At 39.3% G+C, this 21847-nt stretch overlaps 1 protein-coding gene across 23 annotated transcripts in view; it reads right to left on the bottom strand.

Moving 5' to 3' along the window:
- sugct (succinyl-CoA:glutarate-CoA transferase) overlaps positions 1-21847 on the bottom strand; it is a 544214-nt gene that overhangs the window by 255284 nt on the left and 267083 nt on the right. Inside the window, exon 14 of one of the 23 annotated variants that reach the window (XM_069920691.1) lies at positions 8712-8854. The exons of the other annotated variants lie outside the window; for them this stretch is intronic. Within the exon in view, the coding sequence (XP_069776792.1) occupies positions 8834-8854 (21 nt within the window). The 3' untranslated portion in view covers positions 8712-8833. Of the gene's footprint in view, positions 1-8711; positions 8855-21847 lie in introns of those variants that run through there. 23 annotated transcript variants of the gene reach the window in all.

Here is a 21847-nt window from a genome sequence, read left to right as displayed (position 1 = left end):
TCCGAGTGCTTCTTCCTCTGTCTGAGAGTATCTTCTTTCCACATCTGATAACGATCTGCTGGCATAGGCAATAATTCTTGGTCCTCCATCATGCACCTGGACCAACACGGCTCCTAAACCAACCTGGCTGGCATCCGCTATGACTTTGGTTGATGCCGCCGGATCGTAATATCCAAGTGTTTTTGCATCTGTCAGGCTTTGCTTCAGCGCTGTGAACGCTTTCTTCTGCTCAGATCCAAAATGAAATGGTACACCTTTCCTGGTTAGTTTCCTTAGTGGTTCTGCCACTGTAGCGAAATTAGGAATGAACTTTGCACAAAAATTGACCAATCCTAGGAAACTCCTCACCTCTGTTGCGTTCTGAGTTGCACGTGCCTCTGCAATAGCTTTCACCTTGGCCTCTGCAGGGTTTAGTCCTTCCCGTGTAAGTCTGTGTTCCATGAAGTCCATTTCTGACACACCGAACTGGCACTTGTTTCCATTCACGGTAAGGCCTGCTTCCAGTAGTCTAGATAGTACACGTCTCAACCGTTTGTCATGCTCTTCCTTCGATGTCGTCAGAAATGTTGGCATCTCCAGGAATGCCTTGAATCACTCGATGGATTTCATACTGGTAGATCTCCGAAGCTGCATTAATTCCAAATAATAGTCTCTTGTAACGATACAATCCACAGTGAGTCACAAATGTAGTTACATCTCGGGAACCTGGATCCAGCTCTAATTGATGATAGCCCCATTTCAGATCAATTTTTGAGAATACCTTGCTGGTAGTTAGTTCTTGAAGTATTTCCTCCACCGTTGGTATAGGGTGTCGTTCTCGAACTATAGCTTCATTGGCCATTCTCATGTCAACACATAGTCTTATGTCACCCTTTGGTTTGGGCACAATCACTACGGGACTGACCCATTGTGTCGAATGTTCCACCGGTTCAATAATGTCTTGTTCGATCAATTCTTTAATTTTGGCTTCAACTTTCCCACGAAGTCCAAACGGAGTTCGGCGCATTGGTTGTGCCTTGGGTTTGACCGTTTCATCTACCGCTAGCTTCAATTGTCGACCTTTCAGCTTTCCTACTCCTTGGAAGACTGCGGGGAATTCTTGCTTCATATCCTCGTATGACTGAATTGAATTGACACAAGCTCCATATGAAGTATTGCCAGGTCTTGCGCTGTGCTTCTACTCAGCAATGGTTCTCCGCTCTCTTCTATGACCATAAACTCTGCTTCGGTGTACTTATCTCCAGCTTCAACAGTTGCAGTAAAACATCCAATGGTCTGCAATGGCTTGGTTGCTGTGTATGGATACAGTTTCTTGGAACACTTCTTTGAGATACAGATAATTTTTTTCCTTTTCAACTTCTCCCATAAATGTCGATCAATCACATTACTGTCACTGCCTGAGTCTACAATGACCTGAACTGTCACTCCACCAATGATCACTGGGACCTTCTCATGACGTACTTCATTCAACGTAAATTGGTAACAACTCTGTTCTTCCTGGGTATCATCATCGTCACCGTCTATCTGGCGAATGGTATCTTTCTTTCCAGGATACTTTCCTTTCCCCCAGGCTTTGCCTTTGGAAGTTGTACTCTTCCTCTTCTGGTCTGCATTGGACTTGCTTTTGCACTTCTTTGCAAAGTGGTCCTTACCTCCACACTTTCTGCAAACTTTGCCTTTGGTCGGGCAATATGGGTCTTTTCCAAAGTGACCTTGGTTTCCACATCGATAACACTCCACGTCATGTGTCGGCATATATCTTGGCTGATTATGGCGATGTGAGAGCCTCTTAATTTGCTGGCTTGAGTTGTCTTTCAGGGTCATGGTATGAAATTGCCCTTCAACAGCCTCTAATGCAGCAGCAATGGTTAAAGCATCGGTGAGTTCCAACTCACTCCCTCTTTCCAGTAGACGTCTTCTGAGTTTATCTGATCTGCAGTGCTGTATGACTTGATCCAGTAATTGGTTGTCCAAATCAGCTGGCATGTAATTGCATCCAACAGCTAGCTGGCGTAGTCTCGTCACGTACTGAGCAATTGTCTGGCCATCTTCTTGTCTTGTTCTCCGAAACAAAAGGCGTTGAAATGTAGCATTCGGTGTCACTACATAGTGTGCATTTAATGCATCTACCGCTTTCTGGTACTCATCCTTTCTTCCAGTATTCAAAAGTGTCTTAAATGTTTCCCGAACTGAGGGTCCTGCAGTGAAAAGAAGTAACGCCCTTCTTTGCGCTTTTTGTTCAACTGTACCGGTATCTAGAAATAGGCCACGACTGTCGGCGTAGGATTCAAATTCTTCCAGCCATGCCTTCCTCTTCACACTTACAGTGCTTGCATCACCAGTCGGGTCAAAATGAGCAATTCCACTATGTGTTAGAAAGTCACAGTTTACACCAGCCATGAGGAAATATTCCAGCCCCAAAAGTACTGAGTCACAGAGAAAATTCTTATCACCTTGAAGTTGTCTGTAAACCTCTGTAATCTTGTTTAGTCTTTAATTTTCTTCAAGCTTCTTTGATGAGTTCAAATTCAATGCCGTATAAATATGCATGGAACCTCTCACAGGCCCATACAAGTCCGAGTGCTTTGCACGCGTGGGTTCGAATCCCATCCTTGTCGCCAATGTCACATTTGTGGCACGAAATGTGAAGTTAATAAAACATTAAACACAAGTTTTATCAGGTAAACTTCTGAGTGTCGTTTTATTCTCCCGTTTCCTTTGTTCTCCTGCTTGTGTTCTTATCTCTCTCTCATACCACATGACTTCCGGTATATCTCATACATATTCATTATCATGACAGTTATCATCTGGAGAACCCTGATGGGGCAAGTTCCATCAGCAAGACATTGAGGTGACTAATGGTGGAACCTCAGTTGTGGAAATCCTGGAACAACACATCTCTCTCTACAAACCTACAAGAACCTTCCTGAGCGGTAAACATTTACCCTTCTAGCACCAAAGCCTGGTGAACTTTACACATGTTAATTCTGTGCACAATATAAGAATTACCTGCAACCAGTGAACTTGGAAGAATGAGAAATGAGATTGAACTGCAAACCAAAGAACTTTTCTTAAATTTACACAGACATTACATACACGTGCGCTTAGAATTAGAAGGAGGTTAAGTTGGGTTGGTTAAGTTAATAGTGATAAGTTAAAGTTTGTTTTTGTTTTCATGTTTAAAGATAATTTAAAAACAACTTTTGTTTAAGTAACCGTTTGTCGTGGTGAATAGCTATTGCTGCTGGATTTTGGGGTTCTTTGGACTCGTAACAGTATTACCATTATCAATGCCATCTTGAAAGATTCTGGTACATCATTTATTTCTCTCATTTCATCTAATATCTCCTTAAAAATTAACACCAACTATTCCTTAAATTCCTTATCAAATTCCACTGGGAAACCATCTTCTCCTCGCACTTTATTATTTTGCATGTTTTCAAAACATCATATATCTCATCTTCTGCAAAAGAATTAGATAATTCTTTCTTCTCCTCTTCACACAAATTTGGTAATTGGATTTGTTACAAATGTTGCTCAATTTTAATTTCATCTTGTTTTACCTCAGACTTATATAATTTTACTCATAAAACTAACATTTTCATTTATTTCCTTGATTTGTCTTTAATTGGTTCTATAGTCTTAGATACCTGTTCTTTCTTTAACTGACATTCCAACACCTTATGAGCTCTTTCTCCTAGCTTATAATATTTTTGTTTAGTTTGCATAATATCTTTCTCAACCCTATATGTTTATATCATATTAAGCTTGACCTTTTTTGTTTCCATTAATTTCCTCTTTTCCTCATTTGGTCTAATTTGCATCGTTTTCTCTAAATCAATTATTTCTTTTTCTAATTAATCATCTTCTTTTAAATAGACCTTTTTAAATTTTACCATATAACTAAGTATTTATCCTCTTAAATAAGCCTTTAAAATGTCCCATATAACAAATTTATTCTTTACAAAATCTTTATTATTTTCCATAAAAAACAATTTGTTTTCTTACAAAATCACAAAAATCTTTTATTTTCAACAATGCCTTATTTAATCTCCAGCTATATCCACTAACTTTTTCCTCTTCACATACTATTAACAATAGTAAAGGAGAAGGGTCCAAGATAGTACATCCCAGATATTCCACCTGTTGAACTCTGGGTTGAACTTGAGCTGCCAGTAAAAATTTGTCAATTTGTGAATATGTCTTATGGCGAAAGGAGTAAAATGAATAATCTGTGTTATTTTTCTCCATATATCTATCAGTCTCATATATACCATTAATACTTTTACTTCCTTAGACACTTTACTATCTCCTGTATATCTTCCTGATCTGTTCATTTTCAAATTTAATGTTAAATTAAAATCTCCTCCTATCAAAATTTTACATTGGCATTTGACACTTTCATAAAAACATCTTGCATAAATTTACTATCTTCTACATTTGGGGCATATAGTTTCAACAAGGTCAAATTTTCTGAATACATTTGACATTCTACCAAAACATATTTTCCTGATGGGTCTTTTTCTACATTTAAAATTTTTATTGGTAGATTTTTATTTATTAATATTGCTACTCCTCGAGCCTTTGAGTTAAATGAAGATGCCACTACTTTACCTATCCAGTTTCTTTGTAATTTATTCAATTCCTTCTCCACTAGATGTTTCCTGTAAAAAACCTATATCTATATGCTTTTTTTTCATAAATACCAATTTTTAATGTCTTATTTGATTTTTTTTCCATTCACATTAAAACTCCTAAAGTTAATCTTCCCAATCATTTTTAATCAAATAATCCCCTACTTATCCAGCCTTCATCTTCCAAATCCCCTTCTAACATAACAAAGGTATTATAGGTAATTAGATCTATTATACAAATAAATGTGTAGAAATTAGAAAAGTTGGAAAAGATAGAAATCCCCCCAAAAAGCACACAATCCTTTATCTGGAACCCTTGGGGAACAGTGTGTTCCCAATTTCAGATTTTTCCAGATTTCGGAAAGCCAGATTTAAGCCCACCTGAATTGTGCTGCTGTATCTACCCCCACCCCCTTCCAGTCACCCTGCCGTCTCCCCCCAACCCCTCCCCTGCCTGACTCATGCTGCTGGACCCTCGGTCACCCAACTCGCGCTGCTGGTCTCCCCCCCCCTTGTCCTTCCAACTCGCGCTGTTGCCTCTCTCCCCATTTGCCGCATTTTGGAGCTTTCTGGATTTTAGATGTCTGGATAAAGGATCGTGTACCTGTATTAACGTTAATTTTTTTTAACCTCCCTTATTTGTTGGGGTTGTAGCCAATCCTACATCCGCACATGATATGGTGGCAGTCACCAAACATTCCCTTTGAACCCCCCCCACCAATCTTGTGCTAACTAGTCTCGACATTTACTTAACTACCTATTATTATCTTGTCTTAACTCTCTACCCTTATAGTCTTAAGAAAAGTCAAATAAACATATTAATCTTTCAACTTTACTGTCAGACCTCTTTACCCCTTACTTCCCACTTTAGCAGACAAAAATTAGCAAAAACTTTAGCTTCATTTGGATGTGAAAAAAATTTGTGCTTATCATCAAGAAAAATTTTTAGTACAGCAGGGTATCACAAAATAAATGCGTAATCTTTCTTCCACAATATATTTTTAACTACATTAAATTCCTTTCTCTTTTTCAACAGTTCAAAACTTATGTCCGGATAGAAAAAAAATCTTATTTTCATTATAGATCATTGGAGCTTGTCTTGCCTTCGCTTGCTTTGCTGCTAATTCTAACACTTTCTCTCTCACATCGTAGCGAATAAAATTGACCAATATTGGACGAGATTTTGACCTTTTTGTGGTTTTGGTCTTAAAGCTCTATGTGCTCTCTCAAATTCAATGTCTCCTTTAAATTCTTCCATTCCCAATACTTGTGGATCCTTGACCTTCTTGACCTTCATCACCCTCTCAACCCCACGATCTTCATGCTGTTTCTCCTACTGTAATTTTCTGAAGTATCCATCTTCTGACTAAATTGCTCCTTCATTGCTTTTGACTCTGCTTGCAAATCTTTTTACTTGATCTTTTAAATGTTGTACTTCAAATTCATTTCCTTTTATTCTTTCTTCCATAACTTCCAATTTCTTATCCATTTGCTTCAAAGTACTCGACCAGTTACATCTCTAGTTTCTGTCATTTTATCGGATATAGCTTTAAGAGTCCATTGTAGAGATTCTTCTGAAGTCTGTTTCAAATCGTCCATATACATTTTAACCTCCGAAGCCAGTAGTAGTTTCCTTACCAACTTCTCTGTGTCCTTGATCTGAGTCCGATTCAGCTTCTATCTCTATTAATTCTTTACTAGGTTCACCTAGTTCCCCTAAATAACAAGTATTTCTTCTTTGGCTTGGTTTCGCGGACGAAGATTTATGGAGGGGGTAAAAAGTCCACGTCAGCTGCAGGCTCGTTTGTGGCTGACAAGTCCGATGCGGGACAGGCAGACACGATTGCAGCGGTTGCAAGGGAAAATTGGTTGGTTGGGGTTGGGTGTTGGGTTTTTCCTCCTTTGCCTTTTGTCAGTGAGGTGGGCTCTGCGGTCTTCTTCAAAGGAGGTTGCTGCCCGCCAAACTGTGAGGCGCCAAGATGCACGGTTTGAGGCGTTATCAGCCCACTGGCGGTGGTCAATGTGGCAGGCACCAAGAGATTTCTTTAGACAGTCCTTGTACCTTTTCTTTGGTGCACCTCTGTCACGGTGGCCAGTGGAGAGCTCGCCATATAACACGATCTTGGGAAGGCGATGGTCCTCCATTCTGGAGACGTGACCCATCCAGCGCAGCTGGATCTTCAGCAGCGTGGACTCGATGCTGTCGACCTCTGCCATCTCGAGTACTTCGACGTTAGGGGTGTAAGCGCTCCAATGGATGTTGAGGATGGAGCGGAGACAAAGCTGGTGGAAGCGTTCTAGGAGCCGTAGGTGGTGCCGGTAGAGGACCCATGATTCGGAGCCTAACAGGAGTGTGGGTATGACAACGGCTCTGTATACGCTTATCTTTGTGAGGTTTTTCAGTTGGTTGTTTTTCCAGACTCTTTTGTGTAGTCTTCCAAAGGCGCTATTTGCCTTGGCGAGTCTGTTGTCTATCTCATTGTCGATCCTTGCATCTGATGAAATGGTGCAGCCGAGATAGGTAAACTGGTTGACCGTTTTGAGTTTTGTGTGCCCGATGGAGATGTGGGGGGGCTGGTAGTCATGGTGGGGAGCTGGCTGATGGAGGACCTCAGTTTTCTTCAGGCTGACTTCCAGGCCAAACATTTTGGCAGTTTCCGCAAAGCAGGACGTCAAGCGCTGAAGAGCTGGCTCTGAATGGGCAACTAAAGCGGCATCGTCTGCAAAGAGTAGTTCACGGACAAGTTTCTCTTGTGTCTTGGTGTGAGCTTGCAGGCGCCTCAGATTGAAGAGACTGCCATCCGTGCGGTACCGGATGTAAACAGCGTCTTCATTGTTGGGGTCTTTCATGGCTTGGTTCAGCATCATGCTGAAGAAGATTGAAAAGAGGGTTGGTGCGAGAACACAGCCTTGCTTCACGCCATTGTTAATGGAGAAGGGTTCAGAGAGCTCATTGCTGTATCTGACCCGACCTTGTAACAAGTATATCACTTTGGATACTGTTGGGGGCAATGACCTACAGGGACAAACCACGGAAATCTCTGGCATGGAATCTGGTCCTGTGGCTAAGAAGGGAATGGAGGAGAAGAGGTGAGCTGCAGTGATAGGAGAATCCATAGTTAGGGAAACAGGTAAGATGTCTGTGGAAGATATCGAGTATCCTAGATGGTATGTTGCCTCCCTGGTGCCAAAGTCTGAGATATCTCAGATAGAGTTCACAGCATTCTCAGGAGGGAGAGTGATCAGCCTGATGTCATGGTCCATGTAAGGACCAATGACAGTCAGAGGGTGAAGAGGTCCTGCAAGGAGAGTTCAAGGAGTTATAAGCTAGGTTGAAGGATAGGACCTCCAGGATTGTCATCTCAGGATATCTAACCATGCCATGTGCCAGTGAGGTCAGAAATAAGTGAATAATGCAGCTTAACACGTGACTAAAGACATTGCAGGAGGGTGGGCTTCAAGTTTCTGGATAATTGTGCTCTCTTACAGGGAAGTAGGACGTACTGATGGGTCGGTTTGCATCTGAACTGGAGGGGGACAAATATGCTTGTGGGAAGGCTTCCAAGTGCTGCTCTTGGGAGTTTAAACTAGATTTGCAGGGGAATGGGAGCCAGAATGCAAGAGCTGATAGAGAAGTGAAGGAGGAAAAAGATGATGTGAAAATCACATGTAATATTAGAAGTCAATGGGTTGTAAGTGGTGGAAATGTTCTCAAGTGCATCTATTTCAATGCAAGGAGTACTGCAGGGAAGGCAGATGAGCTTAGAACATGGATTGGCACATGGAATTATGGCATTGTGTCCATTAGTGAAACTTGGTTGCAAGGAGGGCAGGACTGGCAGCTTAATCTTCCAAGCTTCCATTGCTTCAGATACGATAGAATGCGGGGGATGAAATGGGGAAAAGTGGTATTACTCATTAGGGAAAATATCACAGCTGTGCTCAGACATGACAGACTAGAGGGCTCGTCTATTCAGGGTATATGGGTGGAGCTAGGATCGGGAAAGATACAGGTGCCCAAGTATATCATAGTAACCTGTCTTAATGATTATTGACAAGTAGCACTTACATCAACAGCGATAAAGTGTTTTGAAAGGCTGGTGTTGAAGCGCATCAGCTCCTGTCTGAGCAGCGACATGGATACGTTGCAGATCGCGTCTCGTAGCAACAGGTTTACGGTGGATGCCATCTCACTGGCTCTACACAAAACCTTGGAACACCTGGACAGTAAAGATGCATTCATCAGGATGCTCTTTATCAACTACATTTTGGCATTTAACACCATCATCCCCATAAAACTGATCAGCAAACTCTCAAGACCTGGGACAACACCCTATTGCATAATTGGATCATAGATTTCCTCACCTCCAGACCACAATCAGTGAGGACTGGCAAGAACACCTTCTCCATAATCTCCATCAGTACCAGAGCATCACAGGGCCGTATTCTTAGTCCCCTGCTCTATTCACTTTACACCTATCACTGTGTGGCTCAGTAATGACAATAACACCATCTACAAATTTGCCAACAATACCATGGTAGTGGGTTGTATAAAGAAAGATGAAGAGTCAGCATACAGGAGGGAGATTAAAAAGTTGGCTGAAATGTGCACCAACAACAACCCTGCACTCAATGTCACCAGAACTAAGGAGCTGATTGTTGAATTCAGGACGGGAAAGCTGGAGGTATACAATCCAGAGATTGTGGAGAATCAGAAGTGGAGAGGGTGAGCAAATTTAAGTTTTGGAGGATCTTTCCTGGACCCAACACACTAATAGTATAGTGAAGAAAGCATGTCAGTGCTTCTACTTCCTCAGGAGTTTGTGGAGGTTTTGTATGACACCAGAAACCCCAGCAAATTTGGTGTGGTGGATAATGTGCTGACCAGCTGCATCACAATCTGGTATGGGGACACCAATACCCCTGAGCGTAAAGCCCTCCAAAAGGTAGTGGACACAGCTCAGAACATAACAGGCAAAACCCTTTCCGCTATCAAGTACATCTATAGGGAATGCTGGCATCAGAAAGCAGTAGCAATCAAGGATCCACACCACCCAGCACACGCTCTGTTCTCGCTGCTGCCATCAGTAAAGAGGTATAGGTGCCACAAGACTTGCACCACCAGTTTCAGGAACAGCTGCAACCCCTCCACCTTCAGACTCCTCAACAACAAATTCAATCAGGGACTCATTTGAGGACGCTTACTTGTGCATTTTATTGATTTTTTTTATTCCCTCTGTATTGCACAGTCAGATTGTTTACATTAATTGTCTGCTTACAATTCTTTATTTGTTCACATGTATATACTGTGTACAGTTTTTTTTATTTTGCACTGCCAATAAGTGGTAATTCTTCCTCGCCTGCAATAAGAAGAATCTCAGCATTGTATGTGGTGTCATGTGTGTACTCTGGCAATAAATCTAAAATCTGAATGACCACACTATGAGGTTTTATTATAGGAGGAGTAAATATGTAGAGAGATAGCAGCCAGCTGCAAGAAACATAAGGTTGTATTTGTAGAAGATTTTAACATTCCACATATTGACTGGGACTCCCATACTGTAAAAGGGCTAGATGGCTTGAAGTTTGTCAAATGTGTTCAGGAAGTTTTTCCAAAGCAATATATAGAGGCACCAAATACTAAAAGGAATGCAATACTGGATCTCCTATTCGGGAATGAAACAGGACAGGTGATAGAAGTAGGTGTAGGAACATTTTGGGTCCTGTGATCACATACTTTCAAGTTAATTATGGAGAAGGATAGGTCTTGGGCCTTGGGTTGAGATTCTAAATTGGAGAAAGACCAATTTTGAGGAAATGAGAAAGGATCTAGAATGCGTGGATTGGGATAAGTTGTTTTTGTGCAAGGATGTGCCAACTAAGTGGAAGAAGACCTACAACAAAGGTGAAATTTTGAGAGTACAGAATTTGTATGTTCCTGTCAGGATTAAAGGAAAAGTAGACAGGCATTGGAAACTTTGGTTTTCAAGGGACATTGGAGATCTAGTTTAAAAAAAAAAGAGAAAGGTGTATAGCAGCCATAGGCAATACAGAGAAAATTGGGTAATTGAGGAATATTTTAAAAAATCAAGAAAAACCTCAAGGAAGAAATCAGGAAGGCTAAAAGAAGACATGAGGTTGCTTTAGCAGACAATGTGAAGCAAAACCCTAGAAGTTTCAACAGGTATATTAAGAGCAAAAGGTCAAAAGAGCAAAAGACAAAATTGGTCCACTTGAAGATTAGACTGATCAGCTATGTATGGAGCCAAAAGAGATGGGGAAGATCTTTTTTTTTCCATTAGTATTCACTCAGGAAACTGGTACAGGGCTGAGTGAAGAAATGAAAACAAGCAGTGAGATCATGGAATCTGTACAGATGCTAGGTATTCATGACAATGGCTGGACAGGAGAAGCCTGAGAGTAGACCGGAGGCCTAGTCATAGGCCTAGTGGTGTGCCTCAGGGATCAGTGCTGGAACGATTCTTGTTTGCAATCTCTATCAATGATCTGGATGATAATATGATAAATTGGATCACCAATTTTGCTGATGACACTAAGATTAGATGCATAGTCGACAGCAAAGATTTTCAAAGCTTGCAGAGGAATCTGGATCAGCTGGAAAAATGAAGGATAGAATTTAATGCAGACAACTGTAAGGTGTTGCATTTTGGAAGGACATACAGGGTAACTGGTAGGGGTACTGAGGAGTGTAGTCAAACAGAGGGATCTGGGAATATAGAGATATATCAATCAAAAAATCAAATTTTGTGACACATGTTCATGACAATAAATTCTAATTCTGATTCGATGATTATCGTGCAATTGAACACTCATCATAAACTACTCCGATGCTACAAAAGCCCTGTTTGCACTATTGCAACACCACTTTTTCTTCTTGCACGATAACTTTGAATATTTATTCTCTATTTATCTTTGTATTTTCTCTTTTTAATGTAGTTTATTGCAGATTATTGCAGTTTTTTTTAATGAAGTACCTGCAAGTAAGAATTTTGGTGCATCTATACATTGTACAATATATATGACAGTGAACTCATTCCTGTTATAACTTACACTGTCTTTTTCATACAAGACTATTGTGCTTAGTGAGCTACATCAGCGAAGGAACCATTTAATTCTTGAGTTCTTATGATTTAGATGAAAATGTAAGTAGGCTGATCAGTAAGTTTGCAGATGACATGGAAACTGTCAGTTATGGAGAACGAGAAAGGTTCTCAAAGAATACAGATAGATATAGGTCAGTTTGAAATAGGGGCAGAGAAATAGCAGATGGTGTTTAATTCAGACAAATATGAGGTGCTGCATTTTGTGAGATCAAATGTAAGAGGAAAATATACAATAAATAGTAGGACACTTGACACTTAGGAGCATAAATATATAGAGGGATCTTGGATTGCAAGTCCATAGCTCTCTTAAAATGGCAGCACAAATAGACAGGATAGTGAAGATATGTGGCACACTTGTCTTTATCAGTCAGAGCCATGACTAGAACAGTAGGGAAGTCATAGTGAGGCTGTATAAAACCTTGGAATATTTCTGGTTGGTACCTTATGGGAATGATATAGAGGTTTTGGGAAGAGTGCAGAAGAGGATCACCAGAAATTGGCCTTGTTTAGAGAGTAAAAGTTATAGGGAGAAGTTGGACAAACGTGGGTGGTTTTCCCTGGAGGGCTGGAGGTTGAGGGGCAACCTGATAGAAGCATTTAAAATTATGAGAGGCAGAGATATGATAGACAGTCTTATTTTCTGAGTAGAAATGTCAAATAATAGAGGGCATAAATTTCAGGTGAGGGGGGAAAGTTTTAACGAGATGGGTGAGGCACTTAATTTTATACAGAGAGTGGTAGGTGGCTAGAACACACTGCAAGGAGAGTAGTGGAAGCAGATATGATGGAAACATGTAAGAGGCACTTCGACAGCAAATGTACAGGCAATGAATGAAGGGTCATAGGCTACACTGTGTACATTGGCATCATGGTTAGCACTGTAAATATGACATTTTGGGCATGTCCAATTTTAATCTACCATTGGCAACTTTGCTTTCTGCTACCAAGACCCAAGGTTCTGCCATTCCCTCTCTAAATATCTGTACTCCTCTACCTTTCTTTTTTCCTTTAACGTAAGAACATACAGTGCCCTCCATAATGTTTGGGACAAAGACACATTTTTTCCTTTATTTGCCCCTGTGATTCTCGTGATTAAAGTGCACATTCCAGATTTTATTAAAGGGTATTTGTGTACATTTTGGTTTGATCATGTGGAAATTACAGCACTTTTTATACATAGACCCTAAGAACAGAGCATGTCTTGGATGGTGTGAATCCTTGATGATTGCTGCTGCTCTCAGACATGTATATTTTCTCGATGGTGGGGAGAGTTTTGCCTGAGATACACAGGGCTGTGTCCACAACCTTTTGCAGGGCTTTCCACTCAGATGTATTCACCAATTCCAGGCTTTGATGCAGCCGGTCAGCACATCTATAAAAGTTTGCCAAGATTTTCAATGTCATACCAGTCATCCACAAACCCCTGAGGAAATAGAGGTGCTGACGTGCTTTCTTCACAACAACACTAATGTGTTGGGTCCAGGAAAGTCCTCCAAGATTGTGACTCCATGGAATTTAAATTTGCTCACCCGCTCCACCTCTGATCCCCCAATGACCATTAGATCATACATCTCTGGTTTTCCTCTCCAAAGGTCTACCATCAGCTCCTTAGTCTTGGTGACAATGAGAGATAGGTTGTTGTTGGTGCACCATTCAGCCAAGTTATCAATCTCCTTCCTACATGTTGAGTCATCACCCATTTTTATACAGCCTACTACTGTGGTATCATCAGCAAATTTCTAAATGTGTTGTCGAAATTGAGCCACATAGTCATAGGTGTAAAGCGAGTAGAGCAGGGGGCTACGTTTGTAACCCTGTGCTGTTCCTGTGCTGATAGAGAATGTGGAGGAAGTTTTCTTGCCAATCGGCTCTGATTGGGGACTGGAGTCAAGGAAATCCAGGATCCAATTGTACAGTGGGGTATTGAGGGCCAGATCTTCATGTTGCCTGATCAGTTTTAAGTTGATGATGGTGTTGAATGCCAAACTGTAGTCAATAAATAGAATCCTGACATCTTTGCTGTCCAGGAGTTCTGGGCTTTGTGTAGAGCCAGTGAGATGATATCTGCCTTAGACGGTTGCTGCAGAAGGCAAATTGGAACCATGTCACTGCTCAAACAAGAGCTGATCTGCTTCTTTTAAATGTTACAATTGTCCCTGTCTCTATCATGTCTTCTGACAACTCAATCCATATATCAAACACCCTCTGTGTGAAGAAGGTTCCCCTAGGGTCCCTATTAAATCTTTGACTTCTCACTTAAATCTATGCCTTCTAGTTTTATATTCCTTGGGAAAATGACAAAGATTGTTTACCTTATCAATGTCCCTCATGATTTTATAAAGCTCTTTCTGGTTCCCCCCTCAACCTCCAAAGTTTCAGGAAGTCCCATCTTATGCATCATCTCCTTATAATTCAGGCCAACCAGTCCAAGTACCATTCTCATGAATCTTTTCAGCATCTTTCCTGCTTAATTATATATTTTCTGTGGCTGGTTGGCCAGAACCACGCACAGTTCTCCAGTGCGGTCAACTAACATCTTGTAGTTGCAACATGGCATCCCTGCTCCTGTAAATTACAATTTAAAAAATAACCAATGCATTCTTCAGGTTAGATCCAATAGAAATGCTCAAAATTATCAAATCTTTGTATTTTCAACCATAAATACTACTTCCCATTTCTTAGAAATCACTTCTTTACAAAGGCTGACACCAATAAAATTCACCATTGCCTTGAGTGAGTTGGCATAATCCTTGCTTATCAAAGGAAAAGAGTGTTTAAGAATTAATATCTTAAATTTTACACAAAGTTCACGGTCCATCATATAGCAGTGAGCCCACCTCTCTTGTACACTTCTGGGATGTGTACTGTCTACAGCAGGGATCACAAAACACAGGGGAAATAGAATTCATAACAACATAAGGAATAGGAGCAGGTTTAGGCCATCTTGTCCATTGAGCCTGCTCTGGCAATTAATGAGATTATGGCTGATCTAGCTGTAGCCTCAGATGCCTTTCCCCTATAACCCAATTCCCCTACAATGCAAATATCTATGTAACTATATAATCCAGTGAAGTACATCTGAAGTATAGTCACTTTCAGAGCAGTTAATTTGCACAAGATTTCACAGCTAAAGGGAGAACACTAACAGAAGCATTAATTGGTATTTGTGTATTCTAATTTCTTCAGTCTGATTTCAAACAGATGTTCTGAGATATTCATATGCTTTCTAAAAAATTAACTTCCTTCTCTGTGCAGCCATGTGGAACTGCTATTTCTATTCAAAGTATATCAGCAATATGGGATCAGAGTGATTTCAACATGTCAGTTCGAACAATGGGTTTCAAACTGTCAGCCTCAAGCAACTGGAAGAAAACTAAGCAAAATAAATTTAAAAATGGAAATAATTAAGAATAAAATAATACATAAAAAATATGCAAGTTTAAAATTGTAAAAGTAAATGTTCTCTGAAGTAACACATAAACCTTTGGTGAAGATGAGAGCAACTATTCAGGCAGCGGAGTGCCTTGGTCATGTTTTCCTACTAGCAGCTGTTTGAATAAAGTTGTGTGTGAAACAGCAATGGTGTCAACCAGAACGAAGAGCTGGTTGATGCAGTTTGCCATTGGGGTGACTCTCTTAAAGTGTCTACTTAACCCTACTCAGTAAGAGTCGTCCTGGTCAAAGACTTTATCTGTAAACTTGCGGGAGGGGGTTTTATTATCTATTATGTTATTGTTATGCAGATGCAGCAATAGTTAAATATTTTCAAAAAAATGTGACTGAAAATAAACTAAAATGCTTTAAGGTTGATTTATTCATACAAGTGAAGCTTGTTCAGTGTTAATATAGTATAGTATTTTTGTCTTTTGCTCTTTAATTTGATTATTCCTAATGTAGATGTATTAGGCATTGTAAGAGCAAGAGAAATGTGCAAATGTTTCTTAAAGATAAGTCAAACAAAACAGAAATCAAGAAGGTAAGAGCAAGACATACAAAGAGCATATGTACAGTGCAGGAACAGGCTATTAGACTCGCATATCTTTGCCGAACATGATGTCCAAATCAAAGTAAAATTCTGCTGTTTGCACAAGATAGATATCCCTCCATTCCATTCATAGTCATGTCTATCCAGGTGTCTTCCAGCTAGACATGAAGCAGTAGCAGTAGTGCTGCCGCTGGTGTGTACCCGTGGAAAGTGACGGAGCGGAAATGCAGTGCTCCCACAGGATTCAGCTGCCCAGCCAACTGCTGTCAGCTCTGAATGAGCTTTGAATGGTGCTTTGAAAGAGCTGACGGGGGTGTTTATTAGAAATCCTGTGACTGTGGGTCTACACCCAAGATTGCAGTGCCTATTAATCAGCAGCAGCATCAAGGGGCTGCAAACTCCAGGGATGCAGAGAACTGGAGCAGGGCACCAGAGGACAGGAAGATCATGCATTGTCTGAGAGGGAGAAGCAGAGGAGATGACCCGTAGGTTGGTGACAAAAGTGGTGGATCAGTGAGGGGGCTCTGCAGCTGAAGGACCAGCACATGCAGCGGCTGCTGGTGACTCGAGGCAAGGAACCCGCAGAAGCTGTGGGCTGCTGGAGGCTCCAGTTGGGAGACCACGCCGGGCTGCAGACTGCTTTGAACTGGCTAGAGAGGTACCAGGTATCAGATCCAGGAGGTGAGGAGGTACCGAGGGCACTGAAGGTTCCTGACTCTGTCAGAGGTTTGGATCTGGAACTTGGGTTGCCAATGGTTTGGACTGGATTTTGTGTGACTGCGAGGGCTGAGCAAGTGCTGGAGACAAATTTATGGACACTCAGTGACTCTGGGGGGGGGGGGTCTTTCTTCTGCTTCTCCCTCTCTGACGAACTGTAAGAGGCATGTAGGCAATTGCTGAGGTGGCAAATTTGTCTGCCTTGCAGCAGACAAAAGAATTTCATGTAATATGACACTGTTTTATAATAAATTGAATCTTGAAGTCTTTTTAATGCTTTCATTGTATCTGTTTCCACCACTACTCCTGGCAGCCCATTCAATGAACCCACCACTCACTGAGTTAAAAATTTAAGCACATCTCCCACCCCCATCTTAAATGCAAGACATCTGACCCTCCATTCACATGATTGAGGTTTATCCACGTAGCCTTCAATTCCCTAATCTTCTAAAATTTACCTCCAGCAATGAAGTCTTAAACCTCTCCAAGATTTAGCAAGCCAGAGTGAATGTTTGGAATTCTCTAAGAAGAAATTCCAAAAGTATCTCAGTTTCAACTGATTGCCACTTATGTTGTACCTATGCCCTTTTTTTCAATATTCTCTCAAAGATTCCATGTGGAAAAATTTCAACATCTACCTTGATGTGCCCCCTAAAGATCCTATGTGATTCAATAAGATCAATCTTCTAAAGTCTCGAGAATATGGATCTAATTTTCATACTCACTTGAGATAGGGCAACCTTGCTATCCCAGGAATTAGCTGAGTGATCTGGACTGCATCCAATGCTGGTATATCCTTTCTTAAGAGGACTAAAGCTGAACACAGAACTTAACATGTGACTTCAACACTCTGTATAATTATAACAATACTTCTTTATTTCTAAGTTACAAGCCCCTTGTAATAAATGTTAATATGCAATTTGGCTTCATGATTGCTTGCTTCATTTGCATGCTAACTTCGTATGCTTCATCCACAGGAACATCTAGATCCCTCCATTTTCTACTCAAAGTTTCTCTAGTTAGGTTTTACCAAGTGCATTTCCTCATGCTGTTTTACATTAAAATCAATCTTCAAGTTTTCATGTACTCATTCAACCAATTGTACTACCCACATACTTTTATCACCACTTATCTCTTACTAATTTCCACATGAATGTTGAACTTTGATGCTCTACATTCTGCTCCCTTCTCCAGGTCATGACTATAAATAGTAAATGAGGCCCAAGAATTGGGCACTCTTCAGTTCGTAAAAGACCCTAATGCAAAAGATTCAAATGCTCTATCTTCTACGTGATGTGATTTTCAATTCACATTAACACAATTTCTAAAATACTGTGAGCATTTATCAGATGCACCAACCTTTTTTGCAATGTCTTAATAAAATGCACAAAGTTTCCATCTTCTTCAGGATATCGATTATATCAGGGGCGTGGTCATGCAGAGGATCTGAACAGACATGTTCTGAAAGAGCTCTCCAGGAAAAGTATTAAAAAAATGGTTTGAAAGTTCAAAAATCAGAATTTCATTGTCAAAAATGAATAAAACTAGTACCAAGGCAACCAAAAACAAAAACTGAAGAAACAGCAGCTCAGCCAGGAACATCCAGTAAAAGCCTGATGAGGAGTGGCACAGAAGGGGTCTTGAGACCGGCTGAACCTGGCAGAGCTGGGCAATATTTTGAAAAAGATGGAAACTTTGTGCACTCACTTTACAAGCATTGAATCAGCGATAAGAGACATATTGGCAATGATATCGGAAATTAAAGAAAGGGTGGAAGAATTAATGGAACAAAGTGGAGGCTGAGCTGGATAAAACAAAATTCAGGCTAAAGACTATGGAAGAAAAAGCAAAAACATGAGACACAGACAGAAAAGGAATGATTGGCAAGATTATGGAATATTATTTCAGCAGACATAATAATGTAAGAATTATTGGACTGAGATAAGGAATCGAGGGGAAAGACCTGGTGAGATTTTTTGAAACATGGATCCCGCAAATGCTGGGGCAAAACAAGCTAAATGCAAAGCTGCAAAATGAAAGGGCATACTGGACCCTCAGACCCAGAAGAATCAGCAATCAATGACCACCACCAGTCCTGGTAAGACTTTCAAGTTACTGGGAAAGAGATGCATTCTTGGGAGCAGCAAACGAATATTCAAAAAATAACAATGGTCCATTAATGGTGGACAATAGAAAGTAATACTTTTCTAGGACTTTAGCCCTACCTTGGTCAAACAAAGAAAAGAATTTGATGAGGTAAAGAGGCAACTGCGATCCAAAAACTTAAAATACTCAATGATTTACCCAGCGCCAATGAGGGTCAATGTCTCAGAAGGTAATCGAAAAATTTTCAAGAATAAGGAAAAAGTGAAGGAATTTTTACGAAAGCTGTGAAAAGATTAAAGCTGCCAGATAAGAAGAATGAAAAGACCATAACTGAAAAATGTATCTTTTTTCAATCTTGTAGTATTGAACTGACTTATTTTTATTGCTTAAAATGAAATAAAAATCATTGTAATATACATGGAGAGCTCTGGAGAGAAAGAAAAGTGGAGAGGAAAGTGGCAGGTTGGGGACTCCAATCTAAGAGGGAAAATGGTGCCAGCAGAGGAGCGGTTTTTAAAAATGGCGTTAAAGGGAGGTGTTCTTTCTCTCCGGAAATTCTGTGGGACTTTCTCACGTGCTTCTGGGTTTTACTGCTTACATCACCATCAGAGCTACGGATGTGTTTGTATTTCTTAAAGGGTATAGTCAACACTTTCCTTATTCTAATATATCCTAATTTCAAAGTATTATCTTCCAAAAGCATGAGCTATGATATTTCGAATTTCAATCGCTTTAATCCAATAAATCAAACTCTGTGGCTGTTGCTTTATATAGATTTAATTTGTTCATAAAACAGATAAACATTTTACATAACTTCGCATTAAGACTTTCATAATGATAAATAATAAAGTATTTATTGTATAATGATAGAAAAGCTTAGAAATAATAGCTTAAAGAAATGTATAAACTTTAAAGAGATGCAAAAAATATAGATAAACAAATTTAAAGAGACAAAAAATTAAAAGAAATGTTTCTCATGCTCACACTTTACATGTTGTCGAATATTGAGCAAGTTGTTAGTCTGAGTGGATATTATATATTACATCATAGTCACTATGGTAACACTACAAACAATAGTTCTCTTAAAGAGATAAGCACAAAATTAACTAAGAGTTTAAAACACAAGGTTTTAATCTTTACAAAGGGGAATTTTGTATGGTTCTTAAAATAGAAATGTTTCTTAAAAGGAAAAGGCTGCAGTATTATTTAAAAAGTCAAGAAAGATTTTATTGTGAATCATTATTTGTTTGAAAAATGGTATGGATAAAAACTAAAGTTTATTAGTTTTAATATTAATGGGTTAAATGGATAAGTGAAAAGATAAAGGGTCTTGGCATACTTAAAGAAATTAAAAATAAATCTAATCTTTCTGCAGGAAATGCATCTTATTAAATTGGAATACGATAAATTGAAAAGAAGATGGGTAGGACAAATATTATCATCTTCTTTTGGTTCAAAGGCAAGAGGAGTAGCAATTCTAATTAAAAGAAGGCACATCGCTTGACTGGGCCAGAAGGCATGTAATGAAATGGCACATTGTAAAATTTGTGGAGAAGCGAAGACACTTATGCCCAAATTATGACGATGAAACCTTTAGGAATAATATCTAATTAAAAACAGCATAGGAAAGACAAAATATATTGGTTGGAGGAGATTTTAACTTTTGCTTTGACCCAAAATTACATAAATCTGCAAGAACAGTAACACAAGTGAAAGCGACAAAAACCACAATTTCATATATATGTATGATCTAAATCTTATCGATATATAGAGGCAATTAAATCCAAGAGAGAGAGACTATACCTTTTAATCAAGGGTACATGAATCATATAGAAGGAATGATATATTTTAACATCTGCCCAGCTAAACAATAGAGTGATTAAAACAGAATACCCAGCGAGGCTTTTATCAGATCACTCACCATTAGCATTAACTATTGCAATAATGGAAAAGCAAGAAAATGTATATAAATGGCATCTCAATGCCACATTACTTAAAAGAACAGGCTTCAGTTAGTTTATTAAGAGATATTTTGTGAAATAAATCAGACATGTACTAATAATAGCCTTTTGATATAGGACAATCTCAAACCCTACCTTAGAGGACAAAATATATCCTATTCAAAAATTCTTGAGAATATATGGCTGAAGTAAACAGTTTGGAGAAAGATATTACAGAATTAGAAAAAAAAATCAAAGACAGGATTACAAGAAAAATACACACTACTGGAAAATAAAAACTTAAGATACATTACAAATATAAAACAAAAAAAGCTATGTTAAACACAAAACAATATTATGAGTTAGGTGAATGGGCACATAAAGTCTTATCTTGACAAGTTAAAACAGAGGAATAATAAATGCTATAAAAAGAGACAGATACTCTAACATATAAAATTATACAAATCAGAATTACTAGGAGACGACAATGAAATGGAAGAATTTCTGTTGAATGTTGAACTTCCAAATGTAGAAGAGAGAAAAGATTGAACTAGACAACCCCTTTACAAACCAAGAAACTGACAAAGCCCTGCGTACCCTACAGACTATTAAATCACCAGGGGAGAATGGTTTCCTCCCGAGTTTTACAGACAATTCAAACATTAATAATGCCCCTATTAATAGATGTTCTGGATAAAGCAGAAGAGACACAGCCCCTCCTGAAATAATTCTTAAATTCTATTATTATAGTGCTACAAAAAAAAGGGTCCAATAAATTTCATCATAGACCAATTTCACTGTTAAATGCTGATTTTAAGATACTAGCAAAAGTATCTTACTTACCAAAACTGATACAAACAGATCAGGTAGGATTTGTACATCCCTCAAATGGTTTAGGAAGGTTATTTAACATAATATACATGACAAAATTCAAACTGAATCCAAGTATTATAGTCTGCTTGGATGCGGAAAAAGCATTTGTCCTTTTGGAATGGCCCTTTCTATTTAGAACACAGGAAAAATTTGTCATAGGCAGAACATTAATAAACTGGATAAAAACTGTATATCATAAGCCACAAGCTAAAATTATAACTAACAGTCAGATGTCAGCGGTGTTTCCCTTAAGTAGATCGAGCAGACCAGGATGCCTGCTGTCCCCAGTACTTTTTATACTAGCGATTGAACTGCTAGCAGGGATAATAAGAGAGGATTCAGATATAAAAGGCTTCAAAGTTGGAAAAGAAGAAAACAAAATTAGTCTATTTTCCGATGATGTGCTATTGTACTTATCGGACCTGGTTAAATCTTTGGAAAAATTACAAGGAACATTAGAAAAATATG

This window comes from Narcine bancroftii, chromosome 2, assembly GCF_036971445.1.
Source record: "Narcine bancroftii isolate sNarBan1 chromosome 2, sNarBan1.hap1, whole genome shotgun sequence".
In the NCBI taxonomy this organism is placed as follows: Eukaryota; Metazoa; Chordata; class Chondrichthyes; order Torpediniformes; family Narcinidae; genus Narcine; species Narcine bancroftii.
The sequence above is the reverse complement of the archived record's forward strand: the minus strand, read 5'-3'. Positions and strand labels throughout refer to the sequence as shown.